This window comes from Vombatus ursinus, unplaced genomic scaffold (genome assembly GCF_900497805.2).
Source record: "Vombatus ursinus unplaced genomic scaffold, bare-nosed wombat genome assembly UNPS02006779.1, whole genome shotgun sequence".
Lineage (NCBI taxonomy): Eukaryota > Metazoa > Chordata > Mammalia > Diprotodontia > Vombatidae > Vombatus > Vombatus ursinus.
The window spans coordinates 16,488,245-16,509,055 of NW_020946557.1; the positions used below are offsets into that span (position 1 = coordinate 16,488,245).

The following is a 20,811-nucleotide window of genomic DNA, read 5'->3' on the forward strand; positions in this document are numbered from 1 at the left end:
TTTACTTTAAGAAAAGACTGCCTAATTTTATCTTTATATTCCCAGATGTTGCCAAAGTGCTTTTACATTAATAAATGTTTGTTTAATTGAACACTCACAATTTTGCTTGCCAACAGGCAGAACATACAGAAGATACAATTTATCGTTGAATCTTAGAATTGGAATAGTCTTTAAAGGAGTCATTTATTCAATTTCATACCTGAAGGATGGGTTTCATTCTGATCATCCCTTAAAATTTTTCACTTCTAGGAAGCAGTACAACATATAATTATCTAATTTGTCAGGAAAATAGGATAACAGTCATGGAGTACTATTTTTTCCCTGAGAACTAACAGTTTTTTACAATCTCCTCCTCCACTCTGGTCTCAGATATAGAGAATACCTTTCTCCTTGCCAAGACTAATCCCTCTGCTTGTACTGTTGACCTCATTCTCTCACATTTTCTCTAGCAAATTGTCCTCACTGTCACCCCTGCTGCCTACAAAAATACCATGTCTCTCCCATTCTTTAAAAAGACAAAAACAAAACCTCTTATTTGATCCTACCATCCCCATTGGTTATTGTCCTATATTCTCTTCTTATTTACTATCTTACTATTATCCCTCCTCCCTTTTGTAGCTAAATGTCTTGAGAAAGTCATCAGTGATCATAGCCTCCATTTCCTCTTATCTCATTCCAATTGAAACCCTCTTCAATCTGGCTTCCCAACTCATTATTCAGTTGAAACCTGCCTTCTCTAACGTTACCAGGGATATCTTAATTATAAAATCAAATAACTTTTTTTCAATCAACATCCTTCCTGATGACATCTCTGCAGCCCTTGATACTATTGATCACCTTATCCTCCTGGATACTCTTTCCTTTCTAGGTCTTTGTGACACTGTTCTCATCTTCCTTGTGTAGACCACTCCTTTTGAGTCTGCTTTGCTTGTTTTCCATATGGGTGTCCCTCAGGGATGTGATGAAGCCAGCTAATACCAGCTTCTAAAGGCCAAGTGTTAAATTTTCAGTGTAAGCATTTACACCTCAGACATCAGCAAGTGCTGCAAGTGAGAGCTTGATTTATTGTTTTGTTGGTTGTCTAGACTTAATGGAGAAAATGTTAATAATGCATATTTTAAAAGTGTGTTGAGTATACTTTTTTTTTAAAAAAAGAGCTGGTTTTTAAACATTTATCAGCACACCTCTGGACTATTCCCTCCTCTCAGTATCACCCACCCCCCACCCCAAGGCTCTTGTCGTAGGTTTCCTTCTTTTCTCTTTCTCTAATGTCTTCTTTAGGGATCTCACCAGCTTTCATAGGATCAATTATCACCTCTATACAGATGATTCCAAGATCTATTTTATTCAGCCCTATTCTCTTTCCTGAGCATCAGTAAGTCCATCAGCAACTGTTTTTTGGACATCTCAAACTAGATGTCTTGTAAACATCTCAAACTCAACTTATGCAAAACAGAATTCATATTTTCCTCATATTTTCCCTCCCTTCTTCCCAATTTCCCTATTACTCTTGAGGATACCTCCTCCCATTCACCTAGGCTCAAAACCTATTTCATTCATGACTCCTCACTTGTACTCATTCCACTTATCCAATCCCTCATTGGGTCTTACCTTCACAACTTCTCTTGCATATGCGCCCTTCTTTCCACACTCATGCAGTCATAACCCTAATTTAGGCCCTCATCACATCTCACCCGGATTATTGCAATAGTTTACTAACTGAACCCTCTGCCTCTTGTATCTCTCTGAAGCATGAATTTCATCCTGATCATGCCTTAAAAATGTCCCAACCCATTACCCCTTTCAGTTGCTAACATGGTTTTTCTAAAGCATAAGTCTGGCCATGTCACCCCTTACTCAGTGAATTCCAGTAGTTCCTTCTCCTATGAACTATTATTGGCATTTAAAGTTCATCATATCCTGATCACTTCCTAATTTTCCAGTCATTTTACACTTTACTCTCCTCTGTACACTCTATGATCCAGCTATGCTAGCCTACTTGCAGTTCTTCAGGGAAAACACTCCTGTCTTCCTGACTACATACTGGCTATCCCCCATGCCTGCAAATGGTTGGCTGCCTCATAAATGTCTCTTAGTTTCCTGCGTTCTTTCAAAACTTAGCAGAAATATTACCTTCTTCAGGTAATATTTACCTTTCTTTAGATCCCTAGCCCTTAGCATAATGCCTGGTACTTAGTAAAAATTTAATAAATGCTTGTGTACTGATGGACTTACTTAAAATATATGAGTTTTTTTGTGAAATTAAACTATCTGGCACGAGTACAGCTTTGGCTAGGTTTGATTTTATCTCATATATATACATATATATGTATATGCATATATACATATATATGTATATATGAAATAAAAACTGCTTGAGGCTCTGACAGTAAATAGATATACTATAAAATGTATTGATAGATGCTTTTTGTATCTATAAACTTAGTTACCTTTTTTCCAGATAATTTTCTAGGTTTTAATTTAATAAATATTTTAATAATTTTTCCTTCCTTTTTCTTTATTTCTGTTTTGCTGATAAAGATCCATATCCAGAGAACAGAAGGATGTGATCACATGACCTGTTCACAATGTAACACTAATTTCTGTTACCGCTGTGGGGAGAGATATCGCCAGCTCCGCTTCTTTGGAGACCACACATCAAACCTCAGTATATTTGGATGCAAATATCGCTACCTCCCTGAAAGACCGCATTTAAGGAGATTAGTGCGAGGCTCAGTATGTGGTAAGTATATAACATGATTTTCCGGAAGTCTACCACGTGAAACAAGAAGTTTAAATATCAGTCTCAAAATTGTGGGCTAAAGAATCAAATGGAAATTCAAGTGAATTTATATAATTTTCTTTGGCACCCCTATCTCCATTGTTTCAGTTAGACTATTTTCTCTTTCTTACACACAAACAAGTAGTTAATTTGAAGTCCATACTTCAGACAATTTCATTTCTCAGGTGCTAACCTTTTAAACTTTTCTTTGTAGGCTTTTGCAGCATTTGAATGAATTGATGTCTTTCAGAAAGTAAGGTGGTATTCCACCAAATATTCTTTATGGGGAAAGAAGGTGGCTTCTTAAAAGATATACTTGGGTTTTGTAATCAGAATTTTGTCTCAGTTGCATTTCTTTTATGTTTTTCTCCGTCTGTACTATTAGACTTTCTCTTCATGCTACTCTTGTTCAATGCCATTGCTTTAAATTACAGAAGATTAAAAAAGAAGAGAATTTTTGCTTTTGTTGAAAAGAGGACCCTTCTTCCCAATCTATAAATCAAATACTTGGCTATTTTTAGAATATTTTAGAGTATTTATGGGACTTTTATGTCATGTTTCTAAAAACCTAGGAAATGTTTTCTTTGACATTTCCCCCGCCTTTCTAATTTTATGACATGTTTTTTTTTAACCAATTACATTGTGTTCTCAAATGAAGGTAACAATACAGACTTTCATCATTGGGATATGGATTTATTTGTAGAATCTATTTACAAATCCATTTACGGGCAACTTATAACTGCAAAGGATATATATGTTGAGGATGGTAGAAATCAGAATTGGTAGAAATCTCAGAGATATGTTTCTATATGTTTCTTCTTTTTCACATGCCTCATCTCTACCTTATATTGCTACCAAATTATTGTTTCACAAGGCAAGTGTAATATACTTTTCTTAATCACATGCAGATGGGTTTTTCTTTTTAAATAGACAATTTTTATGTTTGGGAAGACCTATTCAAATAGGAAAAACCTTCTTTAGCTGTATATTCCAACAAAAGTCCATTAAAATGTGCATTTGTGTTTCTTTGCTTATTTGCTTAATTGAGCACCCCCAATGTGCTTTTCAGTAAGCAAAATGTATAAAAGATACAAGCAACAAGCTGGACCACATGTGAGTCTCCTATTTAGCTTATTCATTATTCAATTTTTATTCTCTCAAGTGGTAGAGAAACAGTATTGCTGAAGGGAGAATTAAATTCTCTGCTCCACCTAATATGGATTGGTTTTCTGAAGGATATGGACCTGCAGATGAATTTTCAATAAATGATGACTCATGAGATAGGTTATAGAAAGAGGAAAATGATTGCAAGTATCTAGAGAAAGAACCAATGACATCATGTCACTAAAGAGCCAAATTGCATGATCCAAGGATATTTGAGAGCCAGATAGGATACAGTCCTGGAATTACTAAATTAGAGCAAATATTAGAGATTATCTAATTTAGGGAAACCATGAACTTGAATGGGGGGGAAATTACATATTTATTTTCACTAATCTCTTAACTGACAATTTAGCATTTCCTTCAACTATGAGTGTAGAAAACAAATATTATTATCAGAAAGTTTCCATAGGCTGACACCACTAAACAGGTCCATACACATAAAAAGGGTAAGAACCTCTAGTCTGATTTGACCCTTCTCTGAAGAATGAATGCCCTCTACAACATTTTTAAACAAGTAATTATCCAATCTGTACTCTAAAACCTCCAGAGACTGAGAACTCACTAATTCCTAAAGAATCTTGCCTCATTTCAGGTACATTTCTCCTTGAATCTATACTACTTCCTGTTGTTAGATTAATCTTGCTGAAATTCTGCTTTCATCATATCACTTCTCTGCTCCAGAATTTGTGGTGACTTGCTATTGTATATCAAATCAATTCAAAATTCTTTGCCTGACTTTGAAGCACCTCTATAGTCTGACCACATGTTAATGTTTTGCCACTATAAAAATGTATCCTTCATGGCTGTTGGGCCGATCTACTTACTATGCCTCAAAAACAGGGTTGTTATGATAAAAAAAAAAAAGTAGTAAACCTTAAAGTGTTAGGTAAGTAGTTGCTGCTGATATGAGTTTTATCTCTCTGCCTTGTTCATAGTCTTTCCCTCTGCCAAAAGTGTCTATTCTCCTTGAAGCTTTTTCTGATTTTATCAGCTCCTCTCCTTTCAAATAACCAAAGCCAGGGCAGTGAGATGGTGCAGCAGAAAGAAAACTGGCCGTGAACTTACAGAAGAGTAACAGTTACTGTATATTGATGACTAGACATTTCTTCCCTAATTGATACTCTCCTTTTTCCTGGTTTTATTACACCTCGTCTTTCAAAGCAGTTTTGTTTCCAATAAGGAATAGTAGGTGCCTTATCCGAAGTAGAAGCTGCTTGTTGAACTGAAATAAAAAAAAAATTGTTGGATAAAAAGGTAATACAAAAAATGTGATCTGAAGAGCCAATCTTGGGATTAGGGCAAATTGGTACCCAGTAAAGTTTCTTTTCTCATTTATTGGATATCTGTGATTCAGCACTGCAGTAGGAAAAGAGACTGTGAGGTGTAATTATAAAACAGTGAAACTGGTATTTTCATCAATAAGTATTTTTAAGTGTCTACTATGTGCCAGACACTATGATAGCCACTCAAGATTTGGAAGTCTGCCCAAAGGGCTATAAAACTGTGCCATGCCCTTTGATCCATCAGTACCACTTCTAGATCTGTATCCTAAAAAGAGTAAAGAAAAGAGAAAAGGACTTATTTGTACAAAAATATTTATAGCAGCTCTTTGTGGTGGCAAAGAATTGGAAATCAAGGGAATGTCCATCAATTGGGGAATGGCTGAACAAGTTGTGGTATATGATTGTGATGGAATACTATTTGCTATAAGAAATAATGAGCAGGACGGTTTCAGAGAAACCTGGGAAAACATATAAATTGATGCAAAGTGAAGTTAGAAGAACCAAGAGAACACACCGGCAGCAATTATTGTATGATGATCAGCTGTGAAAGACTTAGCTACTGTAATCCAGATAATCATCCAAGACAATTCCAAAGGACCCATAGTGAAAAATGCTGTCTATCTCCAGAAAGAGAATTGATGAACTCTAAATGCGTATTGAAGCATACTTTTTTTTCTCTTGGATGAGGCAATCGGGGCTAAGTGACTTGCCCGCAAATTGCTTGCCTTCTCAAGGAGGAAAGAGGTGCAGAAGGGAGGGAGAGAATTTAGAATTCAAAATTTTAAAAAATGATTGTTAAAGTTTTTATATGTAATTGAGAAATATTTAATGAAATAAATAAAAAATAATTTAAAAAATAAATCAATACAAACAACAAAGAAATCCCCACTGTAACATACCCAATAAGTGATCATCTAGCTTTTGCTTAAAGACCTTCAAGGAAGAGGAATTCACTGCTTCTTCAGGCAGCCCATGCCACTTGCAGACAGCTCTAATTGTTAGTAAATTTTTCCTGACATCAGACCTAAATTTCCCTATTTGCAACTTCAACTCATCATTCCTGGTTCTGCCTTCTGACCAAACAGAACAAATCTAATCTCTTCTACACATGGCAGCCCTTCAAATACTTAAAAGACAGCTATCATGTACAGCTATCATGTCTTCCTTGAGGCTTCTCATCTCCTGGCTAAATATCTTCAGTTCCTTCAACCAGTCTCTGTTCTTTTCATGTTCTCAAATTGTGTGATTAGTGACTTGACCTCAAAGAATTGTTCCCCAAAATCAAATCAACCCTCAAAGGATAAAAGCTATTCTGAAGAATGTGCTGCAGGCTCTGAGAACAATTTCAAAAGTGTTCTTTGTGCAATAACAGTATCATTGGAATAAGTATATAGGTCCTCAAGCACTTCATTTCCCCCTAGAGCTTTGGAATGGAACCTCCTAAATGCTAGTCAGAAGCAGCTAGTCCATTGTCACATGGGAAGAAAAGGTAGTAAAACCACTGTAAAGTTTGGCATAAATAGGTAAAACTTCACTTGATGTGCCCTGGTGATTAGAGAATGCTGTGACCAATAAAGAGTCAAGATGGGAATCAATGTGAAGTCTCTTGGTGGAAAGAAAAGAGAAGCAGGAAGAGGTGAGAAATAATTCACATTTGAATTAAGCTTAAAGTTCGCAGCTGTGGACAGCTTCTTTTTTGCACAAAGGCTTTAGAAAGAATCTGCCAGTTGCCAGTCAGAAGTAGCTAATTCAATGTCATATAACACGACAGGAAGCCAGCTATAAATAGATGAAGCCTTGCTATGAAGATCCCCATGACTAAGCCCTCAGAACAGAACAGGTGTGGCAAATACGCAGTTGCTACAGCAACTTGCCACAGGAGTTGGCCACAAGGGCTGCCAACCAAACAACAAAGGATGAAGGATTGCTTCTAGAAAATATGGAATGCAAAGAGAATTTTTTAATGTTATATTCTGAATTTAACAAATACAAGTAAATATAACTTCCATGTACAAATGAGAACAGAAAAGGATTTTATATGAAACTGAATTCCCAATATGAACAGCTTATTTTTTAACTATATATTATTCTTAGCAAGTTAGTTCTAAAGCTTTCTAGTCTGACTGTAAACCGACAAGCAACACAAGTTTTGCAATGATTTGCAGAGAGCATCTTATATTTCCTTATATTTTTGTTTCTGTCAGTGACCAGTAATAGCTGTATATAAAAATTCATTTTGGCACAAGCATAACATTGGAAAGAATGCACTCTGTCATGGGTAAACATTTGGAGTATTGTGCCAAGTTTTGGTGTCACATTTTAGAAAGGAGATTTTTAACCTGTATAACATCCTGAACGTGCCAACGTGGAGAAAGCTTTCATGACATAGGAAGAATACATGAATATTTATCCTGGAGAAGTGAAGATGTGGGGAGGTCATGATGCTGTATGCAAATCTCTGAAAGGTTATCACAAGGAAGAGAGATTGAACTGCTTTTGTTCGGCCCCTGAGAGCAAAACTAGAAACAATAGCTAAAAGTCAAAATGAGGTAAATTTAGGTTGGTAAAGAAAAACTTCTTAATAATTAGAGCTGCTCAAACTACCTGGGAAGTTCATAAGTTTCCCACTCACTGGAGGTCTTCAAACAAAGACTGGATGACCACTCATCAGATATGTTGTAAAGGCTATTCTTGTTCAAATATTTGTTGGACTAGAAGACCACTGATCTCCCTTCCAACTCTGAGATTCTGTGACATCCTTTTAAAATTTTAAGTTGGTGGAAGATTTCCCTGTCCATTCACATTGGTCTCTTAGATATCTCTTTTTCTCCTCATAAAATTATTTATCTTTATGTCCTCAGAATTTCATTCTTGAGAGCTTACCAACCCTCCTGAGCTAACTTAACTGTAAAATTTTAGTCCAAGGAATACTGGCTGTCCTTTCCCTGAACCTTTCAAATCTGCTCTCCAAAACCTAGAGCATTTCAGACTGTGCCCATCTTTCTTCTCTTGTATTACATATTTTTTGATAAAGGAGTCCCTTCCGCCAAGGTTCGCATCATTTCTTTTCCTAGCTGTTTCTTCTAGAATCATTTATAAACTTCTCAGTGTGTCCTTTAAAACCCTCCACAGCCTGGCTCCAGCCTACCTTTCTCGTTTAATTTCTTATTATCTTCTCCTCTTCCCTATGCTCTATATTCCAGCCAACCTTTATTATTAGGTATTTCCTGAACTTGATATCCTATCTGTCATCAATCAATGCCTGGAATGTTTCTTGTTAATTTTTTTTTCCACCACTGAATCCTTAACTTCCTTTGAGTGCTACCTCCCATGTAAAGCCCTTCCTGATCCCACTATTGTTAATGTTCTTTCTCTCCTCAAATTACCCTTTTTAATTTATGTACATGTCAGATCCCATGAGTCCAACGTGAGCTCTTTGAGGGGAAGGGCTTTTTTGTTTTGCCTCTGTATACACAGTGCCTGCTTCCATACATGCTTCATACACAGAGCCTTGTCATATAGTAAACACTTATTAAATGATTGAATTAAACTGAAATACTGTAGATGGAATCCTTAATCATGATTGGACTAAATTGTATCTGAGGTTCCTTCTAACATTAACATTTGGTAATACTATGTGATATAAGTTCTAATTTACCTGTTGAAAAAGTATTATTTAATAGCTGTATTTCATAGTCCTTTGCTGATTGCCAGTAACAAGACTTTGTAAAGAGAAAAAACACTACATGTGACCCACATGTATATATGGAATAGATGTGCCTTTTAAAATATGTTGTTCAATATACCCTGGAGTAGATTTCATTTTCAAGTTGGCAATGGAGATTGACTAAGTGATTGATTATACCGGGTGTCTCAAAAGTTCTAATGCTGTTTTAAGCTTTAATAGCTTAAAAGGTTGATTCAATAATTGACTTTTGGTGTCACAAAAGTTTTAGTTCAATTTTAAGCTATTAAAACATTTAAGCTATTAAAACTTAAACCCAGGACTAAGACTTTTGGGATACCCTGTATTTGTAATAACCTTGTATTAGGCACTGTTGATGGAGTGGCCTTCTTTGGAATAAGACATAAAATTGTTTTCACCAGTTCTGATCATCTGAATTCCAAGAATATTTTGAGAAGAATAAAGATATGAATTATTCTTCTAACTTCCAGAAAAATACCAAGTGTCACTTCCTATGGAAGCTTTATTTGTTAATTTTATTTCCTTATTCAGTGTCCTCTTTCAATTATGATATGTTACTGCTGGTATAGTAGATATAATCACATCTGTTCCACCAATATTACTAAAATGGTATATAAAGGGTCACTGATACATATTCAGAGTGTTTTGATAAAGGTTATTAGATAATGATGAAATAATTACTGGCTTTTCTTGGAGTTTGTTTTTTATGCACATCCTTTCAAAATCAGTAGTGTTCCCCTCATTAGGGGTATGTGAGATATGTTTATACATGAATGGAACTTGTCATAAACACTGTTAAATAATCATTTGTAAATAAGTACCTGCAAACATCACAAGGCCTCCATTCTAGACCCCCAAACCACCTTGCATTGAAATTTCATAATTGCAGCTTTTAAAAAGCTATTCTTTTTAAAATCTCACAGAATCAGTGGCTAGTCCAATCTAGTCCAATCCACATTCCCAAAATTGTCCCCATTATAATAAACCTGACAAACGGTTATTCAGCCTTATCTTGAAGACCTCCTTGAGGGAAACCTGCTGCCTCCTGAGGAAGACCATTATATTTCTGGATATCTCTAATTTTTAGAAAGTCTCCCCCCCCCCGCTAAATTTACTTTTATAGTCTCTAACCATTGCTACTAGTTCTGCTTTCTGGGGCCAAGTGGAATAAGTTCAGTCCCTCATCCACTGACAGCCCTTTAAGTATTGACAGCCTTTTAAGTATTTGAAAATACTTAGTATGTCTTCCCTTCTCTGCCTGAGGTTAAATATTCCCACCTTCTCCAATTGATCCTCATTATGGCATGGACTCAAAGTCCTTCGTCATTTTAGTTATCCTTCTGTGGCTCTTCTCTTAAATTGAATAAACCAGAACCAGGCATAGTGCTCCCAGTGTGACCTAACAGGATAAAGTACAGCAAAATAATTATCTCCCTAGTTCTAGACACTGTTTTTCTTTTAATATAGCCTATGTTTACATTAGCTTTTTGGGCTGCCATATAACTTTGCTGATGCATATTAAGCTTGCAGTGAACTCAGATCTCTGGATTTTTTTTTTGGAGAAAAATCACTGTTTAACCATGTCTCCTCTATATTTTGATTGCAAAATTGATTTTTTAAATCCAAGTGCAAAACTTAACATCTGTCCCATTTTAATTAGTCAAAACAAACATGATCACACTGTGGAGAAATGAATTCTCCAAAGCAAGCTGGGCAAAGTTTTCCCAAGTCTTATCCATAGGGTAGAATTTCAATACAAATAGCAGTTCACTATTGTTTATTCCCCATACCCAAACTTAAAAGTACAAAAATTATAGTGTTACATCAGAAAATCTGATAGTCAAACATTTCTTCCTATTGAGTATTTCACAGGGTTAATCCTTGTGCACATATTTAAAATTTAAAATTTTTTTCAGTGATTATTATCAGTTCATAATTTCATGCCTATTTCATTAGGACAACTATTTACATAATTTATGATTGTGTGATTCATTTTTTCTTTGATCCAGGAAACAAAACGTTAATATGATAATAATAGATATTATTTATTTGGGCCTTTAACATTTCAAAGCATTTATACGTATTTTCATTTGATTCTCAAAAAACCCTGTAGTATAGATGCTATTATTATTAATATTATATATAATATTACAGATGAGGAAAATGAGACTAAAAGAGATTAACAAGTGACTTGTCCAGGGGCATATAGAGTAAATGTCTGAGACAGGACCCAAACCCAGATCTTCTGACTTCAAGTCCATTTATCCACAATGCCATGTTTTTTTCCTATTTCAGATGAAGTTTAAGGGGAAGACATGCTTTGAATATTGTCATCATATAATCTATAGGCTCTTTTCTGAGCTGTCTAGACTTTTTCTCTGAATATTCAGCAGCCAGTATTTAACTTCCTCTATCAAACATTTATGTGCTTGCTCTGTCCATGGTGCTGAGGATACATGGTGCGAAACAACATAGGTCTTGTTCTTGGTGACCTTATAGCATAAAGAGGACAAGTGCACAAATTACTGTGATACACTGAGGAGTGACATAAGTACAATGGGAGGTCCAAGAAAAATGTTATAAGAAATCTAGAGAAGGAAAGATGACTTCCCTGATGGAAGGTTTCCTAAGAAATCTAGTATTCCTCTTGCCTTAGCACAGTGTCTGGTATATAGTAGGTGCTTAATGCTTATTGGCTTTACTTGAGAGAGGCCATCAACTTAAAATGAATTCATACTGCAAAGGAGAGGAGAAAAAATTTAGCAGCAAGAGCAGATGAGAAATGAGGCAACTAGGTGGCACAGTGGATAGAGCTCTAGCCTTGGAGTCAGGAGGACCTGAATTCAAATCCAGCCTTAGACACTTGATACTTACTAGCTGTGTGACCCTGGGCAAGTCACTTAACCCTGATTGCCCCACCAAAAAAAAGGAGCAGATGAGAAACCAATAAAATATATAAACCTTTGGTTAATTTGATTTAAAAAAAAGAAAGAAAACCAAATTACCAGTATCAAAAATGAAAAGGGTAAATTCACCACCAATGAAGAGGAAATTAATATAAAAATTAAGAGTTATTTTGCCCAACTGTATGCCAGTAAATCTGACAATCTAAGTGAAGTGGATGAATATTTATAAAAATATATATTTCCCAGATTAACAGAAGAGAAATAAAATACTTAAATAACCTCATTTCAGAAAGAGAAATTGAACAAGCCATCAATGAACTCCCTAAGAAAAATATCTCCAGGGACAGATGTATTTACAAGTGAATTCTACCAAATATTTAAAGAACAATTAATTCAAAACTATTTGGAAAAATAGGTGAAGAAGGAGTCCTACCAAATTATTTTTATGACACAAATATAGTGCTGATACCTAAACCAGGAAGAGCCAAAACAGAGAAAGAAAATTATAGACCAATTTCCCTAATGAATACAGATGTAAAAATTTTAAACAAAATATTATCAAAGAGATTATAGCAACTTATCATGAGGATAATACACTATGACCAGGTGGGATTTATACTAGGAATGGAGGGCTGGTTCAATATTAGAAAAACTATCAGTGTAGTAGAGCATATCAATAACAGAAATCATATGATTATTTGAATAGGTGCAGAAAAAAACTTTTGACAAAATACAACACCCATTCCTATGAAAAACACTACAGAGCATAGGAATAAATGGAGTTTTCCTTAAAGTGATGTAGCATCTATCCAAACCTATCAGCAAGCATTATATGTAATAGGGATAAGCTAGAAGCATTTCCAATAAGATCAGGGTTGAAACAAGGATGTCCATTATCACCACTGTTATTCAATATTGTACTAGAAATGTTAGCTTTAGCAACAAGAGAAGAAAAAGAAATTGAAGGAATTAGAATAGGCAATGAAGAAACAAAGCTATCACTCTTTGTAGATGATATGATGGTATACTTAGAGAATCCTAGAGAATCAACCAAAAAACTACTTGAAATAATTAACAACCTTAGCAAAGTTGTAGGATATAAAATAAACCCACATAAATCATTGGTATTTCTATATATTACTAACAAGGCCCAGTGGCAAGAGATAGGAGAAATTCCATTTAAAATAACTGTAGACAATATAGAATATTTGGGAATCTACCTGTCAAGACAAACCCAGGAACTATATGAACACAATTACAAAACACTTTTCACACAATTAAAGTCAGATCTAAATAATTAGGGAAATATTAATTGCACATGGGTAGGCCAAGCTAATATAGTAAAAATGACAATTCTACTTAAATTAATGTACTTATTCAATGCTATACCAATCAAACTACCAAAAAATTATTTTATGGAGCTGGAAAAAATAATAACAAAGTTCATCTGGAAGAATGGGAAGTCCAAAATATCAAGGGAATTAATGAAAAGAAATGCAAGAAATGAAGCTGTATTATAAAGCAGCGATCATCAAAACTATTTGGTACTGGCTAAGAAATAGAGTGGTGGATCAATGAAATAGATTAGGTATACAAGACACAGTAGTCAATGACTATAGTAATCTACTGTTTTTGATAAACCCAAAGACTTTAGCTTCTGTGATAAGAGCTCATTGTTTGACAAAAACTGCTGGGAAAAATTGGAAAATAGTATGGCAGAAACTAGGCATAGACCAATATCTTATACCATATTCCAAGATAAAGTGGGTACGCAATTTAGACATAAAGGGTGATACCATAAGCAAATTAGTAGAGCAAGAAATAGTTTACCTGTCAGATCCATGGAGAATGGAAGAATTTATGAGCAAACGAGATAGATAACATTACAAAATGCAAAATGGATAATTTTGATTATATTAAATTTAAAAGTTTGTGCACAAAGCCAATGCAACCAAGGTTAGTAGGTAAGCAGAAAGCTGAGAAACAATTTTTGCAGCCAGTGTTTCTGATAAAGGCCTCATTTCTAAAATAAATAGAGAACTGGGGAATTTATAAGAATACAAGTCATTCTCCAAATGATAAATGGTCAAAGGATGTGACCAGGCAATTTTTGGATGAAGAAATTAAAGTTATCTATAGTCATGACAAAACAGGAAAGTGATAAGTGTTGGAGAAAATGTGGGAAAATTGGAACACTAACACATTGTTGGTGGAGTTGTGAACTGATCCAACCATTCTAGAGAACAATTGTGCCTAAAGGGCTATAAAACTGTGCATACCCTTTGATCTAGCAATATCACTACTAGATCTGTATCCCAAAGAGATCAAAAAGGGAAAAGGACCCACATGTACAAAAATATTTATAGCAGCTCTTTTTGTGGTGGCAAAGAATTGGAAAGTGAGGGGATACCCATCAATTGGAACATGGCTGAACAAATTGTGGCATGTGAATGCAATGGAATACTACTCTCTTATAATAAAGGATGAGCAGGTGGATTTCAGAAAAACCTGGAAAGACTTACTTGAACTGATGCTGAGTTAGTGAGCAGAACCAGGAGAACATTATACACAGTAACAGCAACATTGTGCAATGATCAACTTTGATAGACTAAGCTCTTCTCAGCAATGCAATGATCTAAAAGAACTATGGAGTCTGAATGCACATAGAAGCATACTATTTTCTCTTTTTTGTTTTTTTTCTTTCCTGGGGTTTTTCCCTTTTGTTCTGATTCTTCTTTCATAACATGACTAATGTGGAAATGTGTTTAATATGATTATACATGTATAATCTATATCAGATTGCATGTCACGGAGCGAGGGAAAAAAATTAGAACTCAATCTTATAAAAGTGAATGTTGAAAACTAAACATAAATAAATAAAATTTTAAGAAAAGAGCAGATGAGAAGATAAATACAAGTATTTATAAACATCTCTGGATCATCCAACTATTGATAGGCGAAAGTCTTATACTGGAGCTAATCATGAGGTTGTAGGGAATATTCATTCTTCTATTCATTCAATCACATAATACAATATAGCATGCTGAATTTGGAGTTTGAGGCACTGGGCCACATCTACTTCTCAGGCAAGCCACAACCTACCTGGGCTTCAGTGTCCTTGTCTGTAAAATGAAGGCATTGCTCTATCTGACCATTAAGGCCTCTTTTGAGTCTAAATCTATGATCCTATGATGTCTGAGGTTCCTTTCAGCTATAAATCTGTATTCTCTATGCTAGTGTTCTTTCACTACTCATTTCAAATTTCCTGTCTCTTCTGCTATGGTCTGTTGGTATGAGGCCTCTAAGGGAGAATGTGAATCTAAATCTGCTTTTAATCTTTTGCCAGCTTAAAAATAAAGTTGAGTTGATATAACTATAAAAGTTAAACACAAGAACACACTGATCTTAAAACAAAGTAAGTTTTTACAAATTTTGTTCTGTTTTTGGTGTTTTACCTACAACAGAATCATGTTTACAAAGTTTTGTGAATGTGTGTGCTGTGAAGTTGTTGGACTAAAAGAAGCACTTTAACTTTTGCTAAATGGAAGTGACAACCTGATTATTTTTTTACAAAGCTTTTAAAAAAAGCTTTAGATATTTTCATCTGCACATCTGTTATATTTAATGCTGAAGATATGAAAGTTGAAAGATACTTTGAAAGGAACTGTATAAATATACAGTAATTTTTTATGACTTTTTTTTCAGCTGGAAAATTAATCATTGCACCTCTGATCCTAGTTTTGGGACTGGCACTTGGGGCCATAGCCGTTGTAATAGGTAAGGCTAATTTTCTTTCCTCAGTTTTATGTTTCTGAGAAGGGAACTCTTTCAGAATGGTGAAAACATGAGAACAAGTAGACCAACAGGAATCACTTATGCCTTTCTGTTAACCATTTAAAAGAACTGACTTTGTTAGAGTAGTAGAAAAATTAATTCCTTGGAAAAATAGTCATCTCATGATTATTAAGAGCAGTAGCCATAGAGTACCAGCTCTGATACAAGTTTTGTGTCCTTGAGCAAAAGGCACTTTATCTCTCCCGACCTCTGTTTCCCCATATATTATATTCAGATGAACTTACCTATGTTAACCAAATGACGTTCTTTTGAGGAAAGTGCTCTGTATAATTTTAAAACACCATATAAATGTAAGCTCTTGTTAATTATAATTATTAAGTTCAGACTTAGAAGAAGTGTAGCATAGTGGATAGAAAGCTTGTCTCAAAGGGCAGAAAGTTCTGAGTTCAAGCCTTGACTTTATGACCCTGGTCAAGTCACTTAACCTCTCAATAACTCCAGACAACTCTCTGAAACTACAAATTGCAGAGAAGTTGCCCATCTGTATTAGTAGAAGTTTCTTATTGGGAGCTGCCTACACCAATGAAATTATAGGTTTGAATTTGTTTGTTTGTTTTTTAAATTGTGGGGATAGCATGCTTTAGTACTTCAAAAAAAAAAAACCCTGCAATTTCATTATAAATTGCATGTTCTGACCCTGTCATGCCTTAGTAAGTAGTCTTCATGAGTTGCTGTGTTCAAAATATATCATGATCTTCTGGCAAGCCTTATGGAGATGGGCATTTCTGTACCTGGCTAGGCAAGTCCCAAGATAAGAGATTGAGACTGTTACTGGACTTTTATTTAAAGCCACGATAAGCCCTGTCAGTGCTTGCTTCCCCTGAAATAGTCTTGGAGAACTAGGGCCATATCCACATCATTATGCAGCATCAAAGTAAGACTTTAGTGTTGGCAGTAGATTTCATTTAATAAATAATTCACTATCAAATTTTCTCTTTTTTATAACTATGGGCTTAACAGTTTGAGAAATTTATTTTTTGACTGGCATCAAAGAAATAAGATTATAGTCTTCTGTAGACATTTATTTCAGCTGAAAGTGACCTATATAAAAATAGTATTTAACATGATAATAGTCACAGTGAGGAAGTAATACATGAAATCTATCGGTATTATTGTGGATTTATTTGAAGAAAAAAAAATTCATTGAAATATTTGGCCATGGAAATTTGGAATAAGCTCTTGTAGTCTTACCTTATTATATATTTAAACAGTAAAATATTTTCATTTGGCTAAAGTAAGAAATCATCATAGCAGAATTATTCAAAGGAAGATGCCTGGTATAAAGTCAGCTGTCCATATGGTCTAAGAAAATGAATGGTATGGGACATGAAATGGCATTCCACCTTCCCTCAAGTCACATCCTTGGAAAATGGGCATAGGCTTTAACAACTTGTGGTTGAATATTTGATCCTTTCACAAATTAGGAGCAATTCTCAATGACTTTGTTGAATAATTTTTGAATAACATCTAAAGGATGATAGCTTATGTATAGTTCATAAATCACAGAAAAATATAAACTTCATGGTATTAAGTGTATCTTTATCTAACACATATTACATGATTTTTTTTCCAGGTTTATTTGTATTTCCCATCTATTGCCTTTGTAAAAAGCAAAGAAAAAGATCACGGACAGGTATGCCCTGGTAAAAAGCAAACTTTTTTCATCTGCACTGATCTGAGCCCTGCCAAGGGCTATACAAAATGGTGCAACGAAGAACATGGGCATCCATATACAAGGCGCCATCCTAAAAACTGAGAGGGACTTCTTGCCATCTCCTCTCCTCTTGGTTCACTGCTGCAGGCCAGAATGCCTCCTTGCTATGGTGCACTTCAAAAAGGGTAGCCTACCCCTTGTCCCCTTTCTGATTGCTGCTTTAAAAAAAAAATTAAGGATGCTCTCCAGGTTACTTTCATAGACTTCTGTATTTAAACTAAAATCCTTCCTGTTGTCCTATTAAGAAAGCATTTTTGTTAACAACATGGAGTTTATCTGTTTAGGATTTTTATGAGAAACAGTTGAAGGTAGTTTAAATTGTCTTTGTGTCCTGAACACTGAACCTCTTGCTCATCTTTTGGGATGTGCTCTGAATAGCTCACATCCTTTGTCTACCATTAAGCAAAGTCAAATTTCAGAAGACAGAGGCTCATCATGTCCACTTATTTCTACCTATGGACCAAGCAGTGTAATTCAGCCATTTGGCAGGAGTTGCAGTTGCCAAAAATCTCAGTGCCTAAAAGGGAACTAATGAAAACAAATCAATGAGAAGAAGCATGTGGCATAGTAAAATCCTTGTGTAGGTGTGTAAGTAAACATGTATTAGAGTTGGCCCCAATAACTTCGTAGTTGTCTAGTCACATGATACTATATTATTCTTCCATATTTTCATAGGGCTGTTTCAAATTGGGCTTAGGTCCTCTGCTGGCTCAGGATATACAAACGTCAATGTGGAAGATATCCAAGAAATACTGTTAAAAAAAAAACAGTGCTATTTAGTAGAGTATCAAATTTTGTGGACCATAGAATTGATAAAATGGTCTCAGAAGCTGAGTCCTGGGAAAAATGCTCCTTATTTTCCTACTGGTGCATCCTTTATTGTGCAGAGAACAATATGAATTTCCTTCCATAAAAATGCATGAGAATTTCATTAGTCAATCCAAAGAACAGATTTTATTTGAAATGAAAACTGTTTAACATCCTTTATAGAATCAGAAAATTTTTAAATTGTGGTCATAAAGAATTTGCAAATGTCATAAAAAACTCTGTATTATTTCCTTTCCCTTAATTTTTTTTTATCTTGGACTTTTCGCAGAAACAAGCTTTGTTTTCAGATGTAAGTCTCATGCCTGCTGTTCAAGTTTTGTTACTGTTAGTGATATTATGGAAGGGGTTCACTAAAAACAAGGTTCCTATGATCATGGTTATGTACTTTTTAAACAAACAAACAAAACCCTAAATCGCTGCTAGAGAAGAAAATGGAGAAAATAAATGAAGGAAAATGTTTCTGGAAGTTTTTCAGATCCCCAGTTTCTTCAAGAATAAGGAGACAAATAGATTACTATTTGCCAACCCTTGTTTTAATCATGAAAGTTCACCAGCAGAGTGAACAAAATGGAGCCCAAGAGGCTCAAATTCTTCATAACTGCCTCCACAACTTTAAAACATAGCTGTATACCCTGGATATAATATTTCATTGATCAGCATTCATTTTTTTTGAAACACTTGAAATCGATACACATAACTGCTCTTTGTTGGGAAAAGTGTTATTTTTGGTTGAACTGACATGTGTGGTAGAGGAGTTTACTAGTGTTAGTCTTGAGATAGTTTGCTTTCATTCTTTCTCATTTAATGCATTGTACAGGCGTAATAGAGCTCCTGGAGTAATCTTTCATTTCATGGTAAAGATATGCTATCCCTTAATGGTTCTAGAAAGACATCTTTTGAAAGAATAACTTCATACAAGAAAAGTAGTACTATTGTTTCAAATAGTACCAAGTTTGAAAGGGTTTCCAGATAAAACCCATGTATTTATATGTCTTAAACTTGTTGTATCTTTGCAATGCGTATTTTCCTGACTTGGGCCTTTGTTTTTATAATTTATGTATATAAGCATTTGCCCTCAATCTTGTATGTGTGCATATGTGAATGTGCATATGTATGTTATACATATATATGTTTATGTAAAATCTTTTTATGGTTGCATATAAATTGTATGCACATATATATTGACTAGTTGAATAGTATATGTCTGGTCCTAGATAATCTATTTTCTTAGGTCCATTATATCTGTTGTCTATGGCTTACTCAGGGATTTGTATTCCTTCCTTTAAATAACTTATCTTTTGGGAGGGGGGGTATTTTTATATTATTTAGAAAACTTTCCAACTTCTGGATGATAGAGTTGGTGTGTCTGATATGAAGTCAGTAAAGGCTTTTAGTACTTTGAATTGTTTCTGCATTTGGTTGCACAGGTTTTCCATTATTCTGTTTTATTGATTTTTTTAAAATGTAACTTATACATTTGTCACAGCAAATCGTTAGTATACCTACCCTTTTCCTTCAATATCTTGAAGTAATAATTTCTGAAGTTCTGGTGGTAGTATAATGAAGATCTTAAGAAAAGAGAATAGAATGAAAATAATTTTTATTTTAGTGCCATCATTGAGGGTAAAACCCTATTTGTAACTTGCGTGTGAATTTTAATTTTTCAAAAAATCCACTGTTAGAAAAATTTTAGTAGCATGTTTACAAAATATCTTTTGTAGTTTTTTTAGTGTAATCAAGTAGAGGAAAGTAATTTGGCTTCTACCTTGTATTTAGTTGTGGCATTTTATTTCATATCTTTATTTAATATTTTGCATTTGCAAAAAAAATTAAATAATCATTGTAAGTTCTGCATAGCATGTGCTTTTCTATCATTGTCCTCCAAAGAAATTGAAAAGACTTAGTCTAGAAGGTTATGATTATGTTTTTGTTTTAAGGACAGGGTGTTCATTTCACATCTTCGTTTCATCTACTCATTTATTCAGATTGGATACCTTGCCAAAATAAGGAGCTAGAAGATAATTTTCATCTTTTCCACTCAAAACAAAATATATGATTTGGTGCCAGTAGTTTGACAAGAGAAGTACAGTTGTCAGATCGCCTTATTGCTTTAAAGTAATCTACTTAAATAATGAAAATTTAGAAATAAAAATTACTCTCTAGAGCTATTTGAAAATATTTTTCACATTTTTCCAACATACTACCATTTTCACATTTACTGCCCCACTGTGTCATTCATTCTTGCTGTAATTAAGGGTCTTTTAAAATGTTAGCAGGTTAATGATATTGTTATTGCCATGAAAACCCACACTAATTCAAGAAGTATCAAAATGGGGTATGGAATACTCCGTAATTGGAAGGCCTTAGGATATGTTGATTTTCTTTCCAGTACATCAAGTGATGATGTGACATTTATTTTACCCCAAAGCCCACCAAGCTTCCTTGTGATGAAAGTTAAGAAGGGAAAATCTGTGTATTTTGATGTCCTGGCATGGGCATCATTTATTTCCTGTGGCTTAGATTTCCTGATAGGAAGTATTGTATCCTGACACTTGGACAGAGAGGATACAATC

General features: G+C 34.6%; 1 protein-coding gene across 1 annotated transcript in view; it reads left to right on the forward strand.

Moving 5' to 3' along the window:
- Positions 1 to 19,269, forward strand: part of RNF217 (ring finger protein 217) — a 133,626-nt gene extending 114,357 nt beyond the window's left edge. The window contains exons 4-6 of the mRNA XM_027848639.1: positions 2,542 to 2,743; positions 15,547 to 15,618; positions 17,270 to 19,269. Coding sequence (XP_027704440.1) covers positions 2,542 to 2,743; positions 15,547 to 15,618; positions 17,270 to 17,343 — 348 coding nt within the window. The 3' untranslated portion in view covers positions 17,344 to 19,269. The remainder of the gene's footprint in view (positions 1 to 2,541; positions 2,744 to 15,546; positions 15,619 to 17,269) is intronic.
- Positions 19,270 to 20,811: the final 1,542 nt, after the last annotated feature.